This window comes from Mchenga conophoros, linkage group LG12, assembly GCF_057382185.1.
Source record: "Mchenga conophoros isolate Kocher_MC1m ecotype Shallow Benthic linkage group LG12, M_conophoros_male_GT1.1, whole genome shotgun sequence".
Lineage (NCBI taxonomy): Eukaryota > Metazoa > Chordata > Actinopteri > Cichliformes > Cichlidae > Mchenga > Mchenga conophoros.
In genome coordinates, this window is record NC_140537.1 from 31046001 (window position 1) to 31068356 (window position 22356).

The 22356-nt window shown below is 39.4% G+C and overlaps 3 protein-coding genes across 8 annotated transcripts in view; all 3 read left to right on the forward strand.

The window, feature by feature from the left end:
* notch1b (notch receptor 1b) overlaps positions 1 to 7118 on the forward strand; it is a 43524-nt gene extending 36406 nt beyond the window's left edge. Inside the window, exons 28-34 of the mRNA XM_085295223.1 lie at positions 1084 to 1294; positions 1597 to 1687; positions 1936 to 2098; positions 3258 to 3556; positions 3796 to 3943; positions 4066 to 4163; positions 4256 to 7118. Of these exons, the coding sequence (XP_085151349.1) occupies positions 1084 to 1294; positions 1597 to 1687; positions 1936 to 2098; positions 3258 to 3556; positions 3796 to 3943; positions 4066 to 4163; positions 4256 to 5647 (2402 nt within the window). The 3' untranslated portion in view covers positions 5648 to 7118. The remainder of the gene's footprint in view (positions 1 to 1083; positions 1295 to 1596; positions 1688 to 1935; positions 2099 to 3257; positions 3557 to 3795; positions 3944 to 4065; positions 4164 to 4255) is intronic.
* A 984-nt stretch (positions 7119 to 8102) lies between these two features.
* ubac1 (UBA domain containing 1) lies at positions 8103 to 15689 on the forward strand. The gene is made up of 10 exons (XM_085295225.1): positions 8103 to 8572; positions 9682 to 9802; positions 9879 to 9952; positions 10042 to 10149; positions 10313 to 10415; positions 11120 to 11228; positions 11512 to 11788; positions 12236 to 12322; positions 12532 to 12670; positions 13330 to 15689. The coding sequence occupies exons 1-10, from the start codon at positions 8435 to 8437 to the stop codon at positions 13443 to 13445; spliced, it is 1272 nt and encodes a 423-aa protein (XP_085151351.1). The 5' UTR covers positions 8103 to 8434; the 3' UTR covers positions 13446 to 15689.
* Positions 15690 to 19794: 4105 nt separating this feature from the next.
* camsap1b (calmodulin regulated spectrin-associated protein 1b) overlaps positions 19795 to 22356 on the forward strand; it is a 28351-nt gene continuing 25789 nt past the window's right edge. For 4 of the 6 annotated variants that reach the window (XM_085295232.1, XM_085295226.1, XM_085295229.1 and 1 more), the window contains exons 1-2: positions 19795 to 20220; positions 21562 to 21727. In XM_085295232.1, coding sequence (XP_085151358.1) covers positions 21562 to 21727 — 166 coding nt within the window. In that variant the 5' untranslated portion in view covers positions 19795 to 20220. Of the gene's footprint in view, positions 20221 to 21561; positions 21728 to 22103; positions 22240 to 22356 lie in introns of those variants that run through there. The other 2 variants (XM_085295228.1, XM_085295231.1) reach the window with 2 other exon arrangements.

The following is a 22356-nucleotide window of genomic DNA, read 5'->3' on the forward strand; positions in this document are numbered from 1 at the left end:
TGATTGTTTGTAAAGTAAAATAAATGTCATTAGTAGTATGAGGACTAAAACATGAAAAATCACTGATGGGGTTTTTTAAGGCCTCGTGGTGTCCACACGTACAGAACATACTCTGATTAGACACATGCTCTTTCATGCTCACGCTCGAAGCAAATGTATCCGACGTGGCCTCTGGTCGGGTCCTAACCTTACAACTCTTTGATTGTGTATTTGTTATGCAGCCGTGAACAAATGCAGTTGTGAATCTCTTGGCCTAAACAATGAGTCCTCCCCTTGGTGTAAATCCAATGGCTTGAGGCTCCAAAATGGTTAATTGCCGTAAATCAACTCATCCAACCTCCCCCCACCTCCAAAATCACATAACATAACCGTATCTGTCTGTTTCTCAGACATGTACACATATACGTCCACGGATATCACACTCGCACACATGCACGCACACGCACTTCATCCCACAGTGTGAGGGGCTGCTGCAACCTTCACCTCGCTGAATGTAATACCAGGACTTAATGTATCTCTGAGGGTTTAGGTTGGGGGAGTTTATCATTTCAAAATCGTTAGTGGAAAAAAAGAGAAGGGGAAAAATTGATCGGGAGTGTGCTAGAAGTTGGGAGTCTTTGTTATCTCGAAAATCCTAATAAATCCTTCGTCTTTACAGCTTAAAGTGCGTGCAGTAATTTGAAGTTCATTAATCCCCCTCCCTTTTTTCTCTTAAAGAAGAAATGGTAAAGTTGTCTCTTGGTACCCTGGGCTGAAAAGAGAGAGAGGAGGTGGTGGTGGTGTACTTTTCTCCCCCTTTTCTTTTTTTTTTTTATCACGCCCCATCCCTTTTTTTTCTTTTTTTGATGAAAAGTGGTTAGCAATTCTGATTATTACTGAATAGATAGAAGAAGCTAGCTTTACAAACGGTGAGGATCGTCAGTCCATTTCAGACACTGGCTGCGTTTTGGAGTGGGATCCGCGGGGCGAAGGAGAGCCGGACTAGCTCTGCTCGAACACTCAGGCTGATCCTGGGTGTCCCGGTCCAGCGGTCCACATCTTGTCCTCAGCCCACTGTGAACATAATGTCCATTTTCCTACCAGGTGGCGTGGAACCCGAGCCGCCACAGGTTTCCTACCTAATCTACTTGGTACTGGGCGGTTTAGGGATGCTGGCCTTCCTTGGACTGGGAATGGTGGCTGCCCGAAAGCGCCGTCATGAACACGGGCGGCTCTGGCTTCCCGAGGGCTTCAAGACCACAGATAGCAAGAAGAAGAGACGTGAGCCTGTTGGAGAGGATTCGGTGGGATTAAAGTAAGTTTACATTTATTCGGCACTCGCTGTCATTTGGTGTGTGTTTCTTTGCGGGTTGGGTGACGGGCCAGTTCTTTAGGTAAAAATTTGGAAAAATGGGATTTTTCTCTGGATCATTAATGATAATGATATAGCAGGTTTACGTGTGAATTAATTGACTTGTTGGGGCAGAGGGGTGTGGTATGAAATCAATCAATGCTTTTGTTTTTTCGGCATCGCTACACCATTAATGGTGAGTGGCTTGTATGAGACTGAAGCAGTGGAGTACGAGGATTTTTAAAAGGTTTTCTGCTTCATCACAGGCCAATGAAAAACACCTCAGACATTTCTCTCATGGATGACACCCACACTGAGTGGGGAGAAGACGAACCTTCAGATGCGAAACGCTTTAGGGTAAGGAACTCTGACATAACTAAAATATAATGATTATTATTATTATTATTATTCAATTTTACAGTCTGAGCAACTATTTCATAAGACATCTAATTCTAGGCTTTGAGAGAATTGTTTGTGTATTTTTAAATGTTTAAAATAATTTTATGATCTTTTTATAATACATTTTAAACTCTTTTTTGTTTTTTTCTAATTCGATTTAAAGTCAGTTTCAGTTGTCTGACCTCCTGCTGTCCCCGTTTTAACAGTTTGATGAGCAGGCTGTGTTGGATGCGGACGACCAGACAGACAACCGCCAGTGGACGCAGCAGCACCTGGATGCCGCTGACCTGCGCATCCCATCTATAGCTCCCACACCCCCTCAGGGCGAGATTGAGAATGACTGCCTGGATGTCAATGTCCGCGGTCCAGGTGTGTTACGAACCATAGATATTATTTATATTGGCGGGACCTCTTATCTTTAGGTTATTTTTATTGCGGATGACTTGGTTGTCTTTATATAAACCATTAAATTACAGAGACTACTAGATATATATATATGTATATGTATATGTCTTTTTTTTTTGCCTTTTTTCTTTTTGCTTGTGAAATACAGAACTGAAAAGTCTAGGTGAGGGAACTGGGAGAGGAAAATCCTTCGGTAGTGTAAAGCTATTACTGATATTTGAATGGATCAAGGGGCAAAGAACTTTTTGAGCACACATTTCTAGTAGTCACACATTTTTCTGTGTGTGTTTTTCTTGTGTAAACTTGTGTATGTGAATTGATTAATATCTTTTCTGGGCGAACATTTCACATTTCCTAAGGATGTGTGTGTTTTTTTATGTGTGTGCGTGCGTGTGTAATTGCGCATGTAGGAGCTGCTAAAGCTCCATGTCCTCAGGGTAAAGGATCTTCTTCAAAGCAGCTGGCTGGAAGCTAGATGCCTGGGGGAAAACACTGATTCCTGATCAGATTAATCATTTGACCAGTAATAGGCCTCTGTTTTCTTTTTTTTTCTTTTTTTATTCTACATTACAAAAACCAATGAAGGCATCAGATGCAAAAACCTAACTTTGTACTAAGTGGCAAATTCCCTGAAGAAAAGCTATGAAAAATCAAAGTAACAGGTTTAACATCTTGAGAGCACACTTTTCCCCCCGTTGCGGATCGATGCACTTGAATCGACCAAATCTGCGAGATCTGGGGCTTGCTATCCTTTTGAAGAGGAGAAAACCTATCCAAGTCGACTGACTGAGCCGCCTCTCACAGCCAGATTTTAATGCTTCGTTTTTGCAGTAGTCTAGCTTTAGCAAGCCTTGGCCTCTATCCCTCTAGCTGCGCTTTCCTTCTGAAGCTTCTCCTGTGCCGGGGCCTTGATCAGAATCTATTATCGAAAAAGAGAGCGCTGTGATGATTCAACCCAGGAAAAAGTGTCAAATCCACATTCGATTTGTTTGTTGCTTTGTTTTGATCTGCCAGGTGCTTTGAAGTGAACCCTCTTGTAGTTTTGCAGTAGTTAATATGACTGTACTGTGCTGACCATGCAGTGCCTTTTTTTTCATTCGCTTCTTCTGGTCCTTCCGTGCAGATGGATTCACACCCCTGATGATTGCGTCCTGCAGTGGCGGAGGTTTAGAAACAGGCAACAGCGAGGAGGAGGAGGACGCCTCTGCTAATGTGATCAATGACTTCATCTATCAAGGTGCTAACCTCCACAACCAGACTGATCGGACGGGTGAAACAGCTCTTCACCTGGCTGCCCGCTATGCCCGCTCTGATGCTGCTAAACGCCTGCTGGAGGCCAGCGCTGATGCCAACATACAAGACAACATGGGCAGAACTCCTCTGCATGCTGCTGTGGCAGCTGATGCCCAAGGAGTGTTCCAGGTGGGTTTCTTTATCATTTATTTATTTCTTTTTGGATTAGGAAACCCAAAATGCAAATGTGAGCATGGCTCGTTTAAAGTCTTTTTTTTTTTCATCTTAAAATTGTGATGACCATTTTGTGTGAAAAATATAGCTATTAAAAAAATATTAATAGTACAAAGTTAAAATACTTTAAATTTCCTGTAAAATTCATTATTCTAAAGGAATCTAATGGAGTAATGTGTTGTACATCTTTGCAGATTCTGATAAGGAACCGTGCCACAGACTTAGATGCCCGCATGCATGATGGCACTACACCCCTGATCTTGGCTGCCAGGCTTGCAGTGGAGGGCATGGTGGAGGAGCTCATTAACTGCCATGCTGATGTCAATGCAATTGATGATTTTGGTAAGGTTTCAATGTTTTTTGCCACTTACGATATTCACAAAAGCCTGAAATCTTCACATTTTAGTGCTAAATGTGGTGCAAAAAGAATTTTATATCTAATGACCCTGTTCCTGTCTCTGCAGGTAAATCAGCCCTACATTGGGCCGCAGCAGTAAATAACGTGGAGGCAGCCATTGTGCTACTCAAAAATGGTGCCAACAAGGACATGCAAAATAACAAGGTATAGAAATAACCCCCTTTCTGCAATGAAGGAACATTCCTTGTGCATCTGTTAAACTGTTTAATATATTGTCTCCTTTCTGTTTACTTCAGGAGGAAACACCTCTGTTCTTGGCTGCTAGGGAAGGAAGCTATGAGACTGCCAAGGTCTTGCTGGACCATTTTGCCAACAGAGAAATAACTGATCACATGGACCGGCTACCCAGAGACATTGCACAAGAGAGAATGCATCACGACATTGTGCGGCTGATGGACGAGTACAACCTGGTACGAAGTCCTCCCATGCATGGAGGGTCACTAAGCACCACACTGTCACCCCCTCTTTGCTCGCCTAATGGCTTCCTGGGAAACATGAAGCAGCCCCAGCCTCAAGGTCAAGGCCAGAGCAAAAAGGCACGCAAGCCCAGCACCAAAGGCATCGGGTGCAAGGAGGGAAAAGACATGAAGGTGAAGAAGAAGAATTCCCAGGATGGGAAGCCTGGGAACCTCCTGGATAGCTCAGCTGTTCTGTCTCCAGTTGACTCCCTGGAGTCTCCACATGGCTATGTCTCTGATGTAGCTTCACCGCCGATGATGACCTCACCTTTCCAGCAGTCGCCGTCTGTATCCCTGAACCATCTGCAGGGGATGTCTGACCCACACCTGGCTGTAAACCACATGGTGATGCCAAGCAAGCAGGAGCTGGCTCGAATGCAGTTTGACCCAATGCCTCCACGTCTTACCCACCTACCCGTTACTGTCTCCAGTGGCCAGGGCGCCATGAATGGGCAGTGTGATTGGCTGTCCAGGATGCATGGCAACATGAGCCAACCAGGTCAGTACAACCCAATGAGAAACAACTCTGGTGGTCAAGGAGGTCTTCACCAGGGAGGCCAGCACGGGATGATGACAACAACGCTCCATAATGGCCACCCAAACAGCAGCCTGACTCAGATGATGACATATCAGGGCATCCAGAACACCAGAATGGGTCCACAGTCGCACATATTGCAACAGCAAGCTCAACAGATGCAGCAGATGCAGAACCTTCAGCAGCTTCAACAACAGCAGCAGCAGCATCAACAGCAGCAGCAGAGCATCCAGCTGCAGCACCAGAACTCAAACACAGCCAACACCCAAAACTTCATCAGTGGGGAGCTCAGTTCTCCAGAGCTCCAGCAGGGCACAGGCAACTCCACCATGCCCATCCGCACCATCCTGCCTCAGGAGACCCAGATTATGCCCTCCTCCATCAGCCAGTCAATGCCTAGCACCCAGTTCCTCACCCCACCCTCCCAGCACAGTTATTCGGGCCCCATTGACAACACCCCAAATCATCAGGTCCAAGTACCTGACCACCCCTTTCTGACACCCTCTCCTGGCTCCCCTGACCAGTGGTCCAGTTCATCTCCTCATTCCAACATGTCTGACTGGTCAGAGGGCATCTCGAGTCCACCGACAAGCATGCCGTCTCAGATTGCACACATACCTGAACAGTTCAAATAAAAATCTTCAGACCCAGCTGAGCTGCTGTACATATGTTTTTTTTTTGTTCTTGTTTTTTTGTCTAAAAAGGCACTCTTGGAGGAAAAAGAGAAAGGGCAACGCTGTAAACAGGATTTTAAAAAACCTTCATAAGCTTTTATACTAACAGCAACATCTGTGTTTCATCCATTCTTTTATTTATTAATGTCTTATTTATAAGCATTGCCTGCCTTCAGAAATTTGTGGGGTCCACGGTGTTATGTCATAAGCAGGGCAGTGGATGGCCTTTATAGAAAGTCTTTTCTTTTAGTACTTCTTTTCTGGAGTGAAGTCGCAGCATACACACTGGGTATTTATTTTCCCTTAAGGACTTTGCCTTTTTTATATGGTTTCTCATGTTTATATATATATATTTTTGTATAATCTTGTTTATAATGAAAATCGTGATTAAGGGGCATTTTTATAGAGCACATATTAAGTTTCAGTGTTATTTCAGTTATTTGTAAGCATCTGAAATATCAACTGATGGTAAACTGTTAACAGTACATGAATGCCATGTACAGGTCCTGTATGATATGGGAGCTTCCATAAATATCATGTGATTCTTAGCTACACTCTTTAGAGTCATGTAAATTTCTTGAATCAGTGGAACAGCATTATGTTGTGCCTCTTGGTTTGATTTCACTCGTGTGGAAATGGAGTGGGAATGTGATATGTTGTACAGTATAAGGCCATCTTGGAGATTGGCAGTTAAGGCAGGCTTGAGTATCTGCGAGTCCTGTGGTGTTGGAGATCTGGCCTGTCGGCCACAGTGTATGTTTTTGTTCAGAGGGAAAAGGAATCTCCATTTTCTCTCTCCCTTAGTTTGAGCCTATGGCTGTGTCCTTCCTTCTGTAAATATGCCCCTTGTGTCCCTTGTAAGCAAGATTTTGTTCAAGAAATCTTATGTCTTAAGCATGCAATTGTGATAGGTGTTACACCAATCATCAGCCTCTAAAATGTAAAACAGAACAGAATTTATATTTTGTATCCTATTGTCCCTTATGCATAAATAAATTTGAACTCTATACAAATAGGCACAATATATTGTTAGGTGGTGTTTTTCTCATATAAAAATGGAAAAATAAATAAATATTGAGGTTTTATAAATTGATATTTATTTGCTGTTCTGGAACACACAAAAATCCATTGAGGCAAATGTTTATGTATGATAGAAAGGTTTTTTTTGTTACACTTCAATGAAATGAAAACTGTTGGTTTTGTTCTCAAGTTGTGTCCACCTTAATGTTTTGTGAGATGCACTCTGGTATAGTTTGGAAAAAGTTCTGTTTTTAAAAACCACATTAGGTTGTAGTGAAAAATGCAATATCTGCAATATGTTTCCTTTGTCTTTATAAAGCTATAATTTGCAACAAATGTATTTTCCCTTTTCATTTTCAATCTGTAAAAATGTTTCTTGTTATAATAAAGGGCACCTGTGTGTCTTGAAATCAGTGATAATTGTCTTTTATTTTTTATGCTTGTGTGTTTATAATAAACATCTAAAGTACAAATCCAGTAAAGTCATCACTGCAATTAGGTTAGCCTGTGATGAGTAAAGCTGAATTTTCCTGTGATCTGGCTCTTACTTTTAATTTAATGTATGTATGGATGGAGTATGTCCCCATCTGGTGGTGACAGTTGTTAAAGAAAATTAATTATATTAAGTTTAAGTGAATTACAGCTGCAATATTTATACAACATCGTGAAAATTCATAAGAAGAACAAATCATCTGAATACCATAGTTGGTATAAGCTGTGGGACCCATTCCTCAATTTACTGTGTAATGATTAAGTAAAAACGTAAAAAAAAAAAAAAAAGAAATATGCATGCTCAACATGCTCAGACTGGCTGCCATAGAGATACTTAAGCAAATAGTTTTTGTTATTTTTCTATAAAACTCTACAACAGCTTATTTTTGTAAAAGATCAACACACCTGTCAGGATCCAAGGTTACACACACATTTACATAATAATGGAGTATACCTTCTTTCTGATTTTTCTTAGATTTATCTTGTACATATTATTTATTAAAGCATTTTGAACAACTCTTTTGCAACATTTTTTAATCGATCTATATTAGAAAAATGGTATTAATATAATCGATCGACAGGGTGGAAAAATGAAAACAAGCAGAAAAAACACTCCTCATATTGTCATTTAGTATTGCCATATAGTTACCTAATTGATATTCATCTTTTCTGAAGCCTATTTTTAATATTAATTAACTCGTTGTTGTTGCTTTAACTCCAGTTTCAGCTTTGTTTTAGTTACCTTGATGTTGGACCGTTGGAGATCTGAGGATCCTCTAAGTGCAGGTTAAAGAAGCAAATATTACGATGTTTCATAATTTTGTTGCAAGTAACTGTGTTTTCTAAAAACGGCTTGACCGGGTTGATTGTATTTTTGGACCTGTCACTCAAAAGAACTACACATCCCACAATCCAGCATTGGCGGTACAGTTGGGAGTTCAAAGTTCAAGTTACAGTAAAAATAGGGTTTTCGCTAGTTACTGCTTGTGAGCTAACAGGAAAAAAGAAGAACTCGTCTTGAAGAGGACGTGTTTCTCGGTTACCACCGCAGCGAAAACCGACCGAGGAACCCCCAAATGGCCCTCAGCTAGTCGGTGCCCGCTCTCACTTTGTTGTTGGTGGATTTACAGACGACGGCTAGCTGGGTGCTAAGGTTAGCACGCAAGCTTGCCAAATAGGCACATAGCAACTGCTGCTAGCTATCGTCACTGGACTGGTACTGTTAAGTCTGGAGCTATGTTCGTGCAGGAGGAAAAAATATTTGCCGGCAAAGTGCTGAAAATACACATCTGCACCATGGACGGCACGGAGTGGTTGGAGGAGGTCACGGAAGACACGACTGTTGAGAAACTAAAGGAGAGGTGCTTGAAACATGTAGGTTTTTCTTGGCTTGTTTGTGTTTGTCCTGCTTCCTTTTTTTTCGACCTGTCACTCCTCTGCCTGGGGTGCTTTACACTGTGCCATGTCCCTTTCGTAAACTGTCAGTGTCAGTATCACTGGCGCTGTATTTATAGTAACTGGGTAGACTTTGCTATTTATAATTTAGCAAGTTGGTTGTCCCAGTAGCTACTAAGAAACGCATGCTACTTTTTAGCCATTCTATTATTATACAGCTCACTTCACTTCTCCTTCCTTGGGCTATGGCGAAAACTCAAGTAGTGGTTTAAGTTTTGGTTTTCGTGTCAGCCCAGTATATTCTTAAATTAATTAATACGTCTCTGAAACTTCATGAAGTCAGTGCTTAGAGTTTTTAGATGAGTCATGTTTTGTTTACCCAACCAATCCTGAATTTATGATGACAAGGCAAAGACAGAAAGCAGCTAATCCTCCACATAGGGAGACTGTTTTTACTCAGTTTGTATCTTCGGTTAAATATCAGAGCTGATGTAGTTAACTGATTAAAGCTGATCAAGAGAAAACAGATCTAAAGTTATTTTGATAACCAAAACTCGAAAATTTGCTTGTTCCTACAACTGTGTTGTGAGGATCTGGCTTTCTCTGTTGCAGGGGTGTCAGACCCATTTTAATGCATAAGTCATATAGACCAACAGCACCATTGCCATAATCTATGTTAAAAAACAAAGTACACCGCTTTCATTCAAATTTGTCAGAAAGCAGAAGCAGATGGTACTATTTCTAGTTAAAATAGTTAGTTACTAGTTCAATTATTTTATTTTTTAATGACCAGGCCATTTACAAAGCAGATAACTAGCACACTGTGACATGTACAACTTAAAAATTGTGTTTAAGTTTTTTCAATCCACTGTTTCTGTGTAGGATCTTGGTCATCTAGATCATCGGTTGGTTTTTTTTTTTTTGGTTTTTTTCCTTTTTCTCTTCTTTTAAATAACTTTTTCAAATGTCTGTCATTATTGGTCCTACTTATAACAGTAACTGAATGATATTTAAAACAAAGAAAGTGATTAGTTACAATGAGTTATCTGGTTGTGCCTGAGTTGTTTTGTTTTGTGCTTAATTTGTAGTGTGTACATGGAAGTCTAGAAGATCCCAAAACCCTTACACATCATAAACTTATTCATGCTGCTACAGAAAGAGTCCTCTCTGACACAAAAACTGTTGCTGATGAAAATCTCAAAGATAAAGGTATGTAGCGTCTCTCCAGTTTGCCGTGGTTTGCCACAGTTTTCCATGAAGCTAACATGTTTAATGTATGTTGTAGATGTTTTGCTGCTCATAAAGAAAAGACCGCCACCAACCCCTCCAAAGACGGCTGACGTTAGTTCAGAAGACAAGGTAAGTCCTCTGTCCAGTTTTTGGGAAGAAGTCCTTTTTTTTAAACATGCATATATTTTATTAACTGCTGTTTATTCTGTTCATCACAGAAGAAACAAGAAAACAAAGCTCCAGATAAAGATGCTATTCTGAAAGCCACCGCCAGCCTATCCACACGCCACACAGACCGTACTGTTACGCAACACAACATCAGAGATGTAAGAGAGGTTTAGCTTTAGCTCACAGGGTGCACTGAAATGTAGATAAATTACAATAATACTTTAAAATATTGTAAATGAGAAATTTACCTGCACTGTACTTGGACTGATAGCTTGTAATTATTTTTAATGTCCTTGTATATTGTTGTTTGTGTTGTTGCAGTTTCAAACAGAGCTCAGAAAAATCCTGGTTTCTCTTATTGAAGTCGCACAGAAGCTTCTTGCCTTGAACCCTGATGCTGTCGAACTATTCAAAAAGGCAAATGGTAAAGTGGAAAATCCCTTAAACCTTTAACCCATTTTCCAGTGGAAAAACTGGGTCTGTCACAGCACCATTAACTTGAATTCATTTCTGCTGTATTATTATTTTTAATCTTTCTAAAATGATTGATTCATCTCTCCAGTTTCTCTCAGGAAAATTAATTGCCCACCTGAGTTTTAACATTTACCAAGTCTGTGGTTAGGGTTAGGATTGGGTTTTATTTTAGCCACAACAATCCATTTGAGAATGCTCAAAATTCAACTTGTTTAAGGCACAGGTTAAAAACTGGTTATGGACAAATCAAGTGTGTGATCATGTATAAGTTGTATAGTTTTAATGTTTTATTTGGGAATAGAATGGTGTGTATGTGTGAGTTTGGTGATGGAGTTTTTATTATAAATGAATTCTGAATTTTTTATGAATTATTATGTCTATTTTTTAATGTTTTATGGACAACAGATGGAAATTAGCCCTTGGCTATAATCTGGCATGTTTACATTCATGTAATTTATTTTACATTTATGTTCATTAACATGCACTGTCCTAAATAAAACATACTAATGGGCACTTTTTAGAAACTAGATGTTATCTTTTATCTGAAGTTGCGCACATTTATTTTGGCAGTGCAGGTTTTCTGTATGTTTGATTGTTCCAAACATTTAGCTGTCAACCAAAGATCTTTTCTCTTTGTGTGTCTGTGTCTCATAGCAATGTTAGATGAAGATGAAGAGGATCGGGTGGATGAAACGGCCCTCCAGCAGCTCACTGAGATGGGTTTCCCTGAGAGCAGAGCAATCAAAGCTCTGAGACTGAACCAGTAAGGCTGTATCTATAGTTATATTTGGGGGGGGAAAAGAATATATATATATATATATACACACACACACACACACACACACACACACACACACACACACACACACACATAAAAAAATATGTCCCTGTTACAAAATATGGTGAAAACATATCCAGTGGGCATTAATTTGCAGGACAGCACTTTGGAGAAGTATGCACTGATACCAAGGTTCCACGAAAGGGTCTCATAGGAATTGTTCCTTATCTTTGTACCCTAACAGTAGTTTTATCTGATCTCCTTATAGCATGTCAGTGACCCAGGCTATGGAGTGGCTGATTGAGCATGTAGATGACCCCTCTGTGGACACGCCACTACCAGGCCAGGACTCTTCTGGGGCAGCAGGAGCTACGGCAGCTGCCACTCCAGGCCCCCCTGCTTCAGCTTCTGCTTCAGCCTCTGGTCCTAATCCTCACCGCAGCCTATCCAGCCAGTCGAGCACAGACGAGAGCAACAAGCAGGATGAACTCACAGAGATCTTCAAGAGGATCCGCAGGAAAAGGGAGTTCAGACCAGATTCAAGGGTGGGTGCAATTTTAGCTTTTATACAAGACTTCAGATTTTACAAATCTCCTCTCAGGGTTCTCATCGGCTGCATGATATTTGAGTTATTTGATATTATATTTTACACTATCCTATTGTATATTACTGTATACTACTATTCTTATTGTATATCTTATTCCTCTGTTCCTCTGTCTCTCTTGCTGCATTGAGCATGTGTATGACAAAAGAATTTTTCCTCCGAATAAATAAAGTTCTTCTTATCTTATCTTATGTGGGACAGGGCCACACTTAAACTTGAGTGATATTCGATTTTGATGGAAGTTTTTTTTTTTTTACCATAACTTGTTCACATCTTATTAAGTAAGTTTTGTGTCCCCATGATAGCTGCTGGAATTGCTGGAATAGACTTTAGATAGATTTTAACTGTATGTGGGGTTTTTTTTTGCTTTTTTTAATGAACTCTGCAGGCAGTCATTGCATTGATGGAGATGGGCTTTGATGAAAAGGAGGTGATCGATGCTCTGAGAGTCAATAACAACCAACAGGATGCAGCGGTAAGTTTACACATCGTCAGTAGTTTTACTATTAATAAACAAATTTAACAGTTAGCTCCCTCCCCCCAGTAATTTCTGAAACCTTCCGAAAACAACAAGTCCAGTAACATTGAATACCTGTTTCACTTGTTTTCAGTTAATTTTATACTTTGACTTCCATAAAGATTTTAATTGGTGTCCTTTTTGTTCCTTACTGTGTATTCCTGCAGTGTGAGTGGCTGTTGGGAGACAGGAAACCTTCTCCAGAAGATCTGGACAAAGGCATCGACACCAACAGCCCACTGTTTCAAGCCATCCTGGAAAATCCAGTCGTCCAGCTGGGTTTAACCAATCCCAAAACTCTTCTAGGTATAGTCTCATTGAGTGTAAAAGCCAACGTAGTGTCCTGTTTTTGAAAATTCTCCCCTAAAGTAATATTAAAAACTTTTTGACATCCTTATATTATTGTGTAGTTTTAGGAACTCAAATATAGTCTCATTCTGTAAAATGAGACAGAAAAACCACCAGCAGCTGAAAAAGATCTTGCTGAGACGTCCAGGAAAACTGTTCGAACAGTGTGAAATCATTCTTTTTATTTCATTCACCTGTGTATATATGGTTATTTTATATTATGTTTTGTTGTTTGTGTGATACTAAACATCCATGAAGACTTGTGCTTTGGTTTCGGTGAGTGAAGTTCTGATATTTTATTAGTCTGTTACTTTTTTTTCTTGATATCTGTCCCTATAGGTTAGCTAATAACCCAACACTCCACTCGCTTGTTCAAAAACGGTCACTCCTGGCTCCAAAACATGATATATAAAACATAAAGAAGCAATGAAGGCACTAACGTTTAGGCTTTAAGTCACTGAGCCCAAAACCAGCAGTTGACATCAGTGTCCACTTAAGGCATATGACATAGAGAAAGGCCCGTCTACCTGTCTTCACCAGTTGACAGAAGAGGGGAAAGATTTGTGGGTTGGGGGTCTATTATATAACTCACAAATATGCTTTGTGTTTATGTGCAGCGTTTGAAGACATGCTGGAGAATCCTCTGAACAGCACCCAGTGGATGAACGATCCCGAGACCGGCCCTGTCATGCTACAAATATCCAGAATCTTCCAGACCCTCAATCGCACATAGAGCCTCCTGGTGACGACCCCCCCCCCCCATCCCGTGTATGACTGTGGCAGCTTCGTGTGTATGTGTTTGTGTGTTTGATCACACTGAGGCGTACGCTTGCATGTATGAATGTGTATGTATGAGCGTGGGAGAGACACAAGTATTGTTTTTTGCCTTTTAAAGACAAAGAGAGAGGAGTCAAAGTATGAATGAAGATGTTACAGATATAACTTATTTATAACAATACAGTAAAAACACTTATACAAAACAGATGTTAACATAAAGTTATTATTACAGTAATAATAATAATATAAATTGAGATTTAGTATATTGTTTTTACATTTTAATGATAACAATTTATAGGTATGACAGACATGATTTATTTTATATAATTTGTCCACGTGTAAAAATGACATCAGACATCAATTTAATGTTTACACTTCAACAAAAACTGTTTTCTATGTTTTGCAATATTTAAAAATCAACTGCAGTTTTCAGTGTCTCTTTAAAATGTTTCATCAGTGGTGAATGTGTGGAAGACTTCTGTCAGTATCACATCTTCTTTTTCTTCTCCCTCTGTTTTAATAAAAAAATCAGTGCTTTATAACTGAGAGGAAAAAGTAGAGTCAAAGAGGATTTTTAAAAAGAAATCTTCATTGAACTTCTTCAAACATATTTATTTGACTTTCTTGCCTTTTAGAGCAAAACTGTACACTAAATCATGTCTCAGTCATGTTTTTACAAGAAGATTTTATATTAGGCCTGTGTGTGTTTACTGTCGATGTGCTCATGATTGTCATATTGTCATGTTGCTCTCGTCTGGCACTTCTTCACCTCTATGAATATCGCGTACCGCAGCACTAGTACAAGAAGAAAGAAGGGTTTGTGTGTTGTCTCAAAAGCATGTACTGGTAGCGAAGAAGTGAAGCTTATCACAAGGTGGTTGCCTTTTTAAACTTAAATTTGAATGATGAAGATGCATGCTCGCTTCATGCTTGAGAGGTGCGAGTGTCTTCAAACATATGTGGAAACAATAGAAGTTGACATGCAACCAATTTCTGTGTTTTGATTTGTTTTTTTGTTTTTTCCTTCTTTTTTTTTTTCTTCCTTTTTGAGAGCAACAAACATTTATGCTGTCAAACCAAAATGTCACTGTATAACCTGCCTTGTCATTAGATGTACCCAGTGGAGAAAAACCCTGTATTTCTGTGCAATAGCAAGGACTTCTGTTGACCTGTATAGACATATATTTGAGTGTTAGAGATGTGTGAACTGCAATGGGTAGTGTGTTAATAATAGCCTTTGCATTGAGTACTTAAAGTCTCCAGATACATGAAGGAGAGCATTGCCTCTCCTTGTTGTACAAGAGATTTAAAGACAATATGGAGGGTGGTGTGTTTTGCCAAGTTTTTGAGTGTTTTTATTCAATATTTAAAATGTGGTGTTGATGTGACTTTTTGCTCAGGGAGGCTGAGATTGTTTTTCTAAACTTGTCGCTATGGCAAACCTCTGCTCTACCCCCTTCTAGTTTGGCATTTGAGAAATGGCTTTAACTAATCTGTGTAGAACTTTACCTATGAATAAGAGCACCACATCAAATGGTTTGGTAAATGCAATATTTGAAAATATTTAAATGTTTTTAGAGAAAATTGTCTGGTTGAACTATATATTACATTATTTATATCAAAGCCAAACTAGTAATATGTTCATATTTATAACATTTTTAGCAAACCTTGAAGCTAATCTACAAATGTGAAAAAATATAATGCTTCAAATGTTGTTTTTACAAACCATCATTAAAATGTGTTTATGGACTGGTAGGTCACAGTGTGATACAAAGTGATGCAGCATGTTTGAATTTATGGAAACCTTTCTGCACACTGTGCCCAATTGGAAATCTGTCATGGCCATCATGACCAGTTGTCTCACCACCTCCATGCTTTGCATTGGCATGAATACCAAACTATCTTTCCCTCTTAATATTCTGATACGAACATTGGGAGATTGTACGCTTTAGGAAGAAAAATAGCCACAGGAAATGCTGAAAACGGTCAGAAGGAACCCGAACGAACAAAGTGAATTTTATTGCTAAGGGGCAGTGAAGAGGGAGTTGTTGGAGTCTGATTATTGTTTCACCCAGCCCACGTGTCGGACTGTCCCAGATCAACAACCTATGCAATATGCTCACAGTCTGTTCGTTCAAGCAGCCTAATGGCTACTGGCATCTAAATCACTATTGCATTAAAATTATTTTTTGTGGTTGTATGTTGTGTTTTTGTTTCACAGATTCCATTCAGCAATGCCACATTGAAAATCAGTGCAGAATGCCGCCCATCTTTAGGTGGATGGAATTAGTTTACCTGTATACAGTACATTAAATTTAGTTACATTTATAAATATTGCTGTATTTTATTTTATCTAATATTATATATAATATAATATATTTTATCTAATATTTGTTCATTTTCCAGAGGCGGTGGTTTACGACACCAACTGTCTACCATCTATAATCCAGTTTTGAGTTCCCTCCCCAGACGCCTTAACGCCCACTCACATCCTGGGCCATCTGACCTCAGGAAATCGCATGATAAGGTGAGGCCAGGTTTCACAATGAGCTCACCCGAAACCCTGGCGGATTGGGACCCACACCCGTTTTCACACCTTGGCTCATGTGATTAGAGGATCATCAGGGGGTCCTTTTGTCCCTCTTTGGGGGGAAACTCCCACTGGGTTTAAATCTGGGACTCCACCATTTGACCCTTAGAGCTGAAGAAGCTTCTCGGATGAGAGGTGAAACGTCTTCAAGCAACTTAAAGAAGTCCAGATGCTTTTCTTTGCAAGCTCCTTTGACTTGTTCATTTGCTTTTATCTCAGCCTATTTTTAATGTATTCACAATGAAAGTACAATAAAACTTTCTTTAAACCGACCAACTTATAAAATTATATATACAATTATTAAAATTAAAAGGTCGCCTATAGAACTTAGTTGCGTTATGGTGTATGGTAGCAGGACAGGACGCCACTCAGGGTTAACGCAGGGAGACAGAAAGCCGCCACTCTTACATTTATAATTTAGAGTTACGTGTACTGTATGCTTTTGGACACCTATCCATTTTATGGCAAACTGGTCAGGTATCCAGAAATGCACTCGAATCAAAACAGACAAAAACAGAACTATAGGTTATTTGATTTATGGTTCTTTTATTGGTGTTTTACAATTTGAATATTTTGACCATTTTTTGTATTTGTTCTTCAATTGGGCAATTAAATTTAGTTCAAATTTATTTATATAACTCCAAATTCGAAAAAAGTGTCTACAGTATTAAGGTAAAAAAAAAACAACAATTTGGCAATCTCCTATGAGCGACTAGGCGACGGTGGGAAAGAAAAACTCTCCTTTAACAGAAAGAAACCTCTGGCAGAGCCAGGCTCAGAGAGGGGCAGACATTTGCTGCAACTGTTTTGTATGTGAGGTGACACTTCTAAATTTTTCCAATTTGTTTATGAGTGAGGGGAGAGGGTAGCAGGAGATCGAGAGACAGTTTGGTCGTGCGACTGCAGTGATGTGGACACTGTACTGGTCCATCATGGTAAAAAGATAGCTGACTGTAAAAGCGAAGCTGTTGATTTATCAGTTGATATATGTCCCTACTCTCACCTATAGTCATGAGCTCTGGGCTTTGACCAAAAGAATGAGATCACGGATACAAGTGTGGGAAATAAGCTCTCTCTGAAGGGTGTCAGGTATCTCCCTTAGAGATAGGGTGAGGCGCTCGGCCATTCAGGATGGGCTCAGAGTAGAACTGCCACTCATCCAAAGGATGTGGTTTGAGCATCGGAGAAGAATACCTCTTGGGTGCCTCTTAGGTGAGGTGTTCTGGACTTGTCCCACTGGGACACACCCTGGGGCAGATGCAGAACATGCTGGAGAGATTATATCTCTCGGCTGGTCTGGGAACATCTTGGTCTTCCCTGAATCAGGTGGCTGGGGAGAGTGAAGTCTGGGCTGCTCTGCTTAGGCTACTGCCCCTGTGACCCTACCCCAGATAAGCAGAAGAATAATATTTTATATAATCATTCCAGAATTGTAACTGGCCTTTATTCCATTGATTTTTTTTTTATCTTTTGCATAAATCTTTCCAGGTTTTTCTAATCCAGTAATACATAGACTGGAGGATCATTCATGATGATCCATCTCCATCGCATTGGTAATTAATAGTTTAATCTGGGTTTCGTAATACGAAGATTGCTCTAGATGGTCAACATTCTAGTTTGTCTTTTTCTTCTTTGGGCATAATTGATATAACTGCTTTGCTCCATGAGGGGCCATTTTTTTAATCCTTTAGTTTTGTATTGAAGGCCAAAAACAAGCCTTAGCTCAGTTCAAACTGAGTTTTTCAGTTTTCTCAAACTCAGTTTGAAAAACCTCAAACCACTCAAAAGGAAAACCATCTGGGCCACCTGACTTGTTTGCTTTAAGCCTGGAGATGGCGCTGTTTAGCTGCAGCTGTAAATATTTGATTTTGTTGTTCAGTTATGGCAAATAAGTTGGCGTGAATTCAGGGACTTGCCAAATTGTGGCTCACTGTCTATGTGTGGTTGTTTTTTTTTTAATAGACAGTGTTATACAGTCTTTATTTTTGAGATTTCTTTTGCTAGTATTGTACCTGGTTTTGACCTTGATTCATAGAAACACTATGAATACTTTATTTTTGACATCAAGATTGAATTTTGCCTGCTCAGTTAAACGTTTCTTATCCCAGGAACATGTTAGCATGTTTTTCAGCAAGTTGTCTAAAAGAAATGTTCCGAACAAACACAGATCACAAACAACAGATAAGCATAAAAACAACATAATAAATAATAACAACGAATAGAATTCATCCCACATTATGTAGAATATAAAAAAAACAACTAGCTGTTTATCTGCTGGAGAAAAGTTGCTTTTATACCAAGTTGTTCTTCACAGTAGACAGACCATTTAATAATTTGATGGAGTGAGTTTTTGTTCTTTACAGATAAATATCCAAACTATGTCGTCAGTGAAAGCAAGACAAAAATCAAACCATCACTGTTCTTTTCAGTATGGAAATAACATGACAGACACAGGGGCCCTTTTTAGCTCACAACTTCACAGTTTGCTTCAAAGTTCAGTTTGGAATCAATAATCAGAGATATTTATAACGGTGAATTCATTCCACTGTCTGACCCTTAATGGCTGTAACCTGTTGTTTATGAGTATGTGTTCTAAAATCAATCCTCATATCTTTTGTCTTAGATATGTTTCATCGAGAATTGGGCCATGACTGGTGTCTTTGTCCAGCAGCCAACTATTAATGTTCCTGCTTTGACACATATTTGTATACAGGATAAATACTAAGGGTAAAAGCACACATCCCTGTGGGCAGCCAATTGACAATCAAACTTGATTAGAAAGAATTGCATTTATCTGGACTCTTTGAGTCCTGCTAGACAAACAAACAAACAAAATCCCCCAAGACTCCAGCAAAATGTTTTTATTTGGGTTAAATTGTTCTAAAAGCTTTCTGATTAAAATATGAGGATGGATTGTGTTAAAAGCCAAAGAGAGCCAAAAAAGTACTTGAGCACGAGAATCCAGTTAGGTTCAACAAAGGTCACTGTGGGATCTTCTACTCCATTATGTGGCCTGTAATGCTGGCATGCAAACTGCATGGAGTCAACTACATGTTCAGTTTTTCTTAAAATCTCTGACTTTTGAGTTTTTGAGTATTTCCACCATAAATGATATATGAATAAACATTCTGAAATGATTTACAGTTTTAGATTTCGAACCAGGAGCTAAAACTGCGTCTTTCTTTCATTAGTTATATAAATACATATTAAATATGTAATGAAAGTGGGAAGTGTGAAGGACAGTGCTTCTTCAGTTTTAACTTTGAGGAACAGTTACGGATATTACGCAAGCTCTACAAAATCATCCCAAGTCTTCAAATTCATATACCATCTTTCACCACTAGATGCCATCATTGGTCAAGACCGCAAGGACAAAACAGGACTAAAGTACAAAAGAAAAAATGTATACATATATTAACGCAAGTGCATGTTGAAATATTAGTTTTTAAGAGAAATTAAATTGACGTTCTTGTGGGTTAATTAAATAGACATATCAGAGAAAAAAATTGATTAACATTATTTAAACAGGTTCTTTAGGAAATCATGTTACAAAAATGCAGTGCGCATGAATCCAGTTAAAAATAAGATATTTTTAAAAAGTAATATTAATAGTAAAAAGCATCTGTGATGCAAGGCGGGATTTCAGTTTCCAGTATTACGAGTATAGTCTGGAAGCTAATCACGCATGCGCATTGTGCGCGTTTGGGAAGGCTGGGATAATAATTGCATTTCTATGGGCAGAGCGCGAAGACACTGCTGATCCTCGCTGCATTGCTCGAGCCCCAAACGTATGCTTATTTTTTATCTAACATGGAGGGTTTAACACTGAGGTAGATTTCCAGCCTTAAGACCCGCGTACGCTGTACTTTTTTACTGGTGAGCCTCCCGTTTTCTCCCTGTGTTGTTTCGGCCCAAAGTCTGCCGTGGAGCGGTTGTCACACAGGCCGCGGATCGGTTCTTGTTGTTGGGAGGGGACCACACTGACTCGCCTCCAAGCTAGCATTATTAGCTGGCTATAATGCGTCGCTGCCGCTGGTGTGTTTTCTATATAGCAGGCTCCTGTTTATTGAGACAGGTCCTTGGTTAACCGTTTACCCGACGGAACGAAAGTGTGACTTGGACTTACACCACACCTTTCAAGGTAATGTCTTGCCAGCTAGCTAACGTCATTCATGGGACCATTGAGTGGTCCTGCTGTACAGCACACACTAGCAAGCTAGCGGTTAGCTGGTGATAGTTAGCTGCTTTGCGTTTCATTGCATGGCCGCTTAGTAGACCACATGTTAAGAAAATCTTTACTGTTTCAGCTAACGGTTGATCCCGTTAATAACGTTATCGTAACGTTAGCCTGCTAACGTATTAAAGTATGTTAACATTAGTTATGGCCTTGCAGCGTTTACAGTACTGTTGTGGGCCGTTAATGTAAATGAAATTGTTACAGGTTTGTTTATTATTATTATTAATATTTTTACAGGTAATGCGATAACTTAAACTCATGACCAAAGAGAACTTTAGATTTCTGACAAACGGAAAAAATCCGTTAGAACTCATGTGTGATAAGCAGGTGTGCACTAGTTTTCTGTCAAAACCATACTAAATTTAGTCAGTATCCTTCTATTAACCTATTAATGTAATTAGTATTGCCTTTTAGGCTGTTGACAGGATAAGACAGTCAGAACCTGTCGAACCGTTGTCCAAGTAAAAGGTGAACACCTATATGACAAAGAAGTTAAAAGTGAAACTGCTGTGATTTTGATCTAACTAATCAGAAAACACAAGTCTGCTTGGCTGACTGACATTGATAATTTGTAAGTTTGTATTTGAGGTGGAATACATTTTGTCTAAAGTTGGCAACTGCTGCTAGAGTTGTGTTGCACAGTGTAGACGTGAGTATCAAATTTCTAAACTATGACAAAGATTGATCACATTCCTTTTGTCTACATGTACTTGTTGCAAGTAAACTTACTGTGATCACAAAGGTTAAACCAACATCATATCCTTTGCTTTGCAGTTGTGCAATAGTACAGTCAACTGTCTGCTTGTCAAAATGTACATAATGATCATAAAGATTCATTCTTGCAGTCACCATGACTTCAGTTCAAGGTGATTTAAGAAATAGTTGCTGCTTGGAAATCTCAAGTCTATTGTCTACTGTTTGACATCATGAGTGACTGCGAAATGCCTCTTTGACACTTGTGTCTCAATGACCACATGTAATTCTAATGGGTCACTAAAGGAAGGAAATAAAAAAACAACATATTCTGTTGATAAGCAACAAACATTGTAGTCAGTGAGATTTCAGTTAAATATGTATCAGAAAATCACTTATGAGTCATTTTAAAGGAATTTGTCACTTGGCAAATCATGCCTGGCTAATATCATATTATTTGGCATTGGCTCTTACTCAGCATAATGTCCTGTATAATTTTATCTTTAACAATGTGCTTTTTTTTTTTTGTTTTTTTTGTTTTTTTGGTTAAAGATGGATGTTGATTTGTGTGCTGGCGGGGACAGTACTAAGAGAACAGTAGAACTGGCCGGGGTTGCAGAAGGCACAATGGACGTTGTACCTTTGGAGATGTATGACTCCGCCAGAGCAAAAATAGCAGCCAACCTACGGTGGCTGTTTGCCAAAGCCTACGGTATTGGTAAGTAATTTTACTTGCATTCATGCTACACAAATGTCATGTCTCACAGTTACTTCAGATGTTGTTGTTGGCACATTGTGTTTACTGCTCTCTACAGTGATAGTCAGCAGATTGTGTTGCGCTCCAGCAGCGAAACTTTGACAGCAAAAACCCAAGAGGAAGAAATACTTGTGTCTGTGCTCTTGAGCCAAAACTGTTTCCCCCCCATGGCACTTGGCAACCGAACTCCCATACTGACTCACCAGATCCTTCCATTCTTGTAGGGCGGCCAGTGAGAATGAGCCCAAATCGGCCTGAGTGACAGGCACTAAGGATTAGGCTATATCTGTTTGACTGTAGTCAGAGCATGGAAAATACTGATCTGCACTGCCAGTCACTCGCACTGCCTGTTGAGATTGTATCGGCATTAGTAACTTTGTCAGATAGGGGCAGGTTTTCCTGCTTTGTCTGTGGTTGCTTTTTCCAAGAGTGGAATACATTTTAAGGGTGAAATGAGTTATGTGAAATTTAAGGTAAGCATTTTAGGATCTGTTTTAGTGAAGTTGTGGAACTAGGACCCTTTTTAAAAAAGTCCTACTGTTTACCTTTAGTACAGTTGATATCCTTTCACGATATGTGCATATTTTATG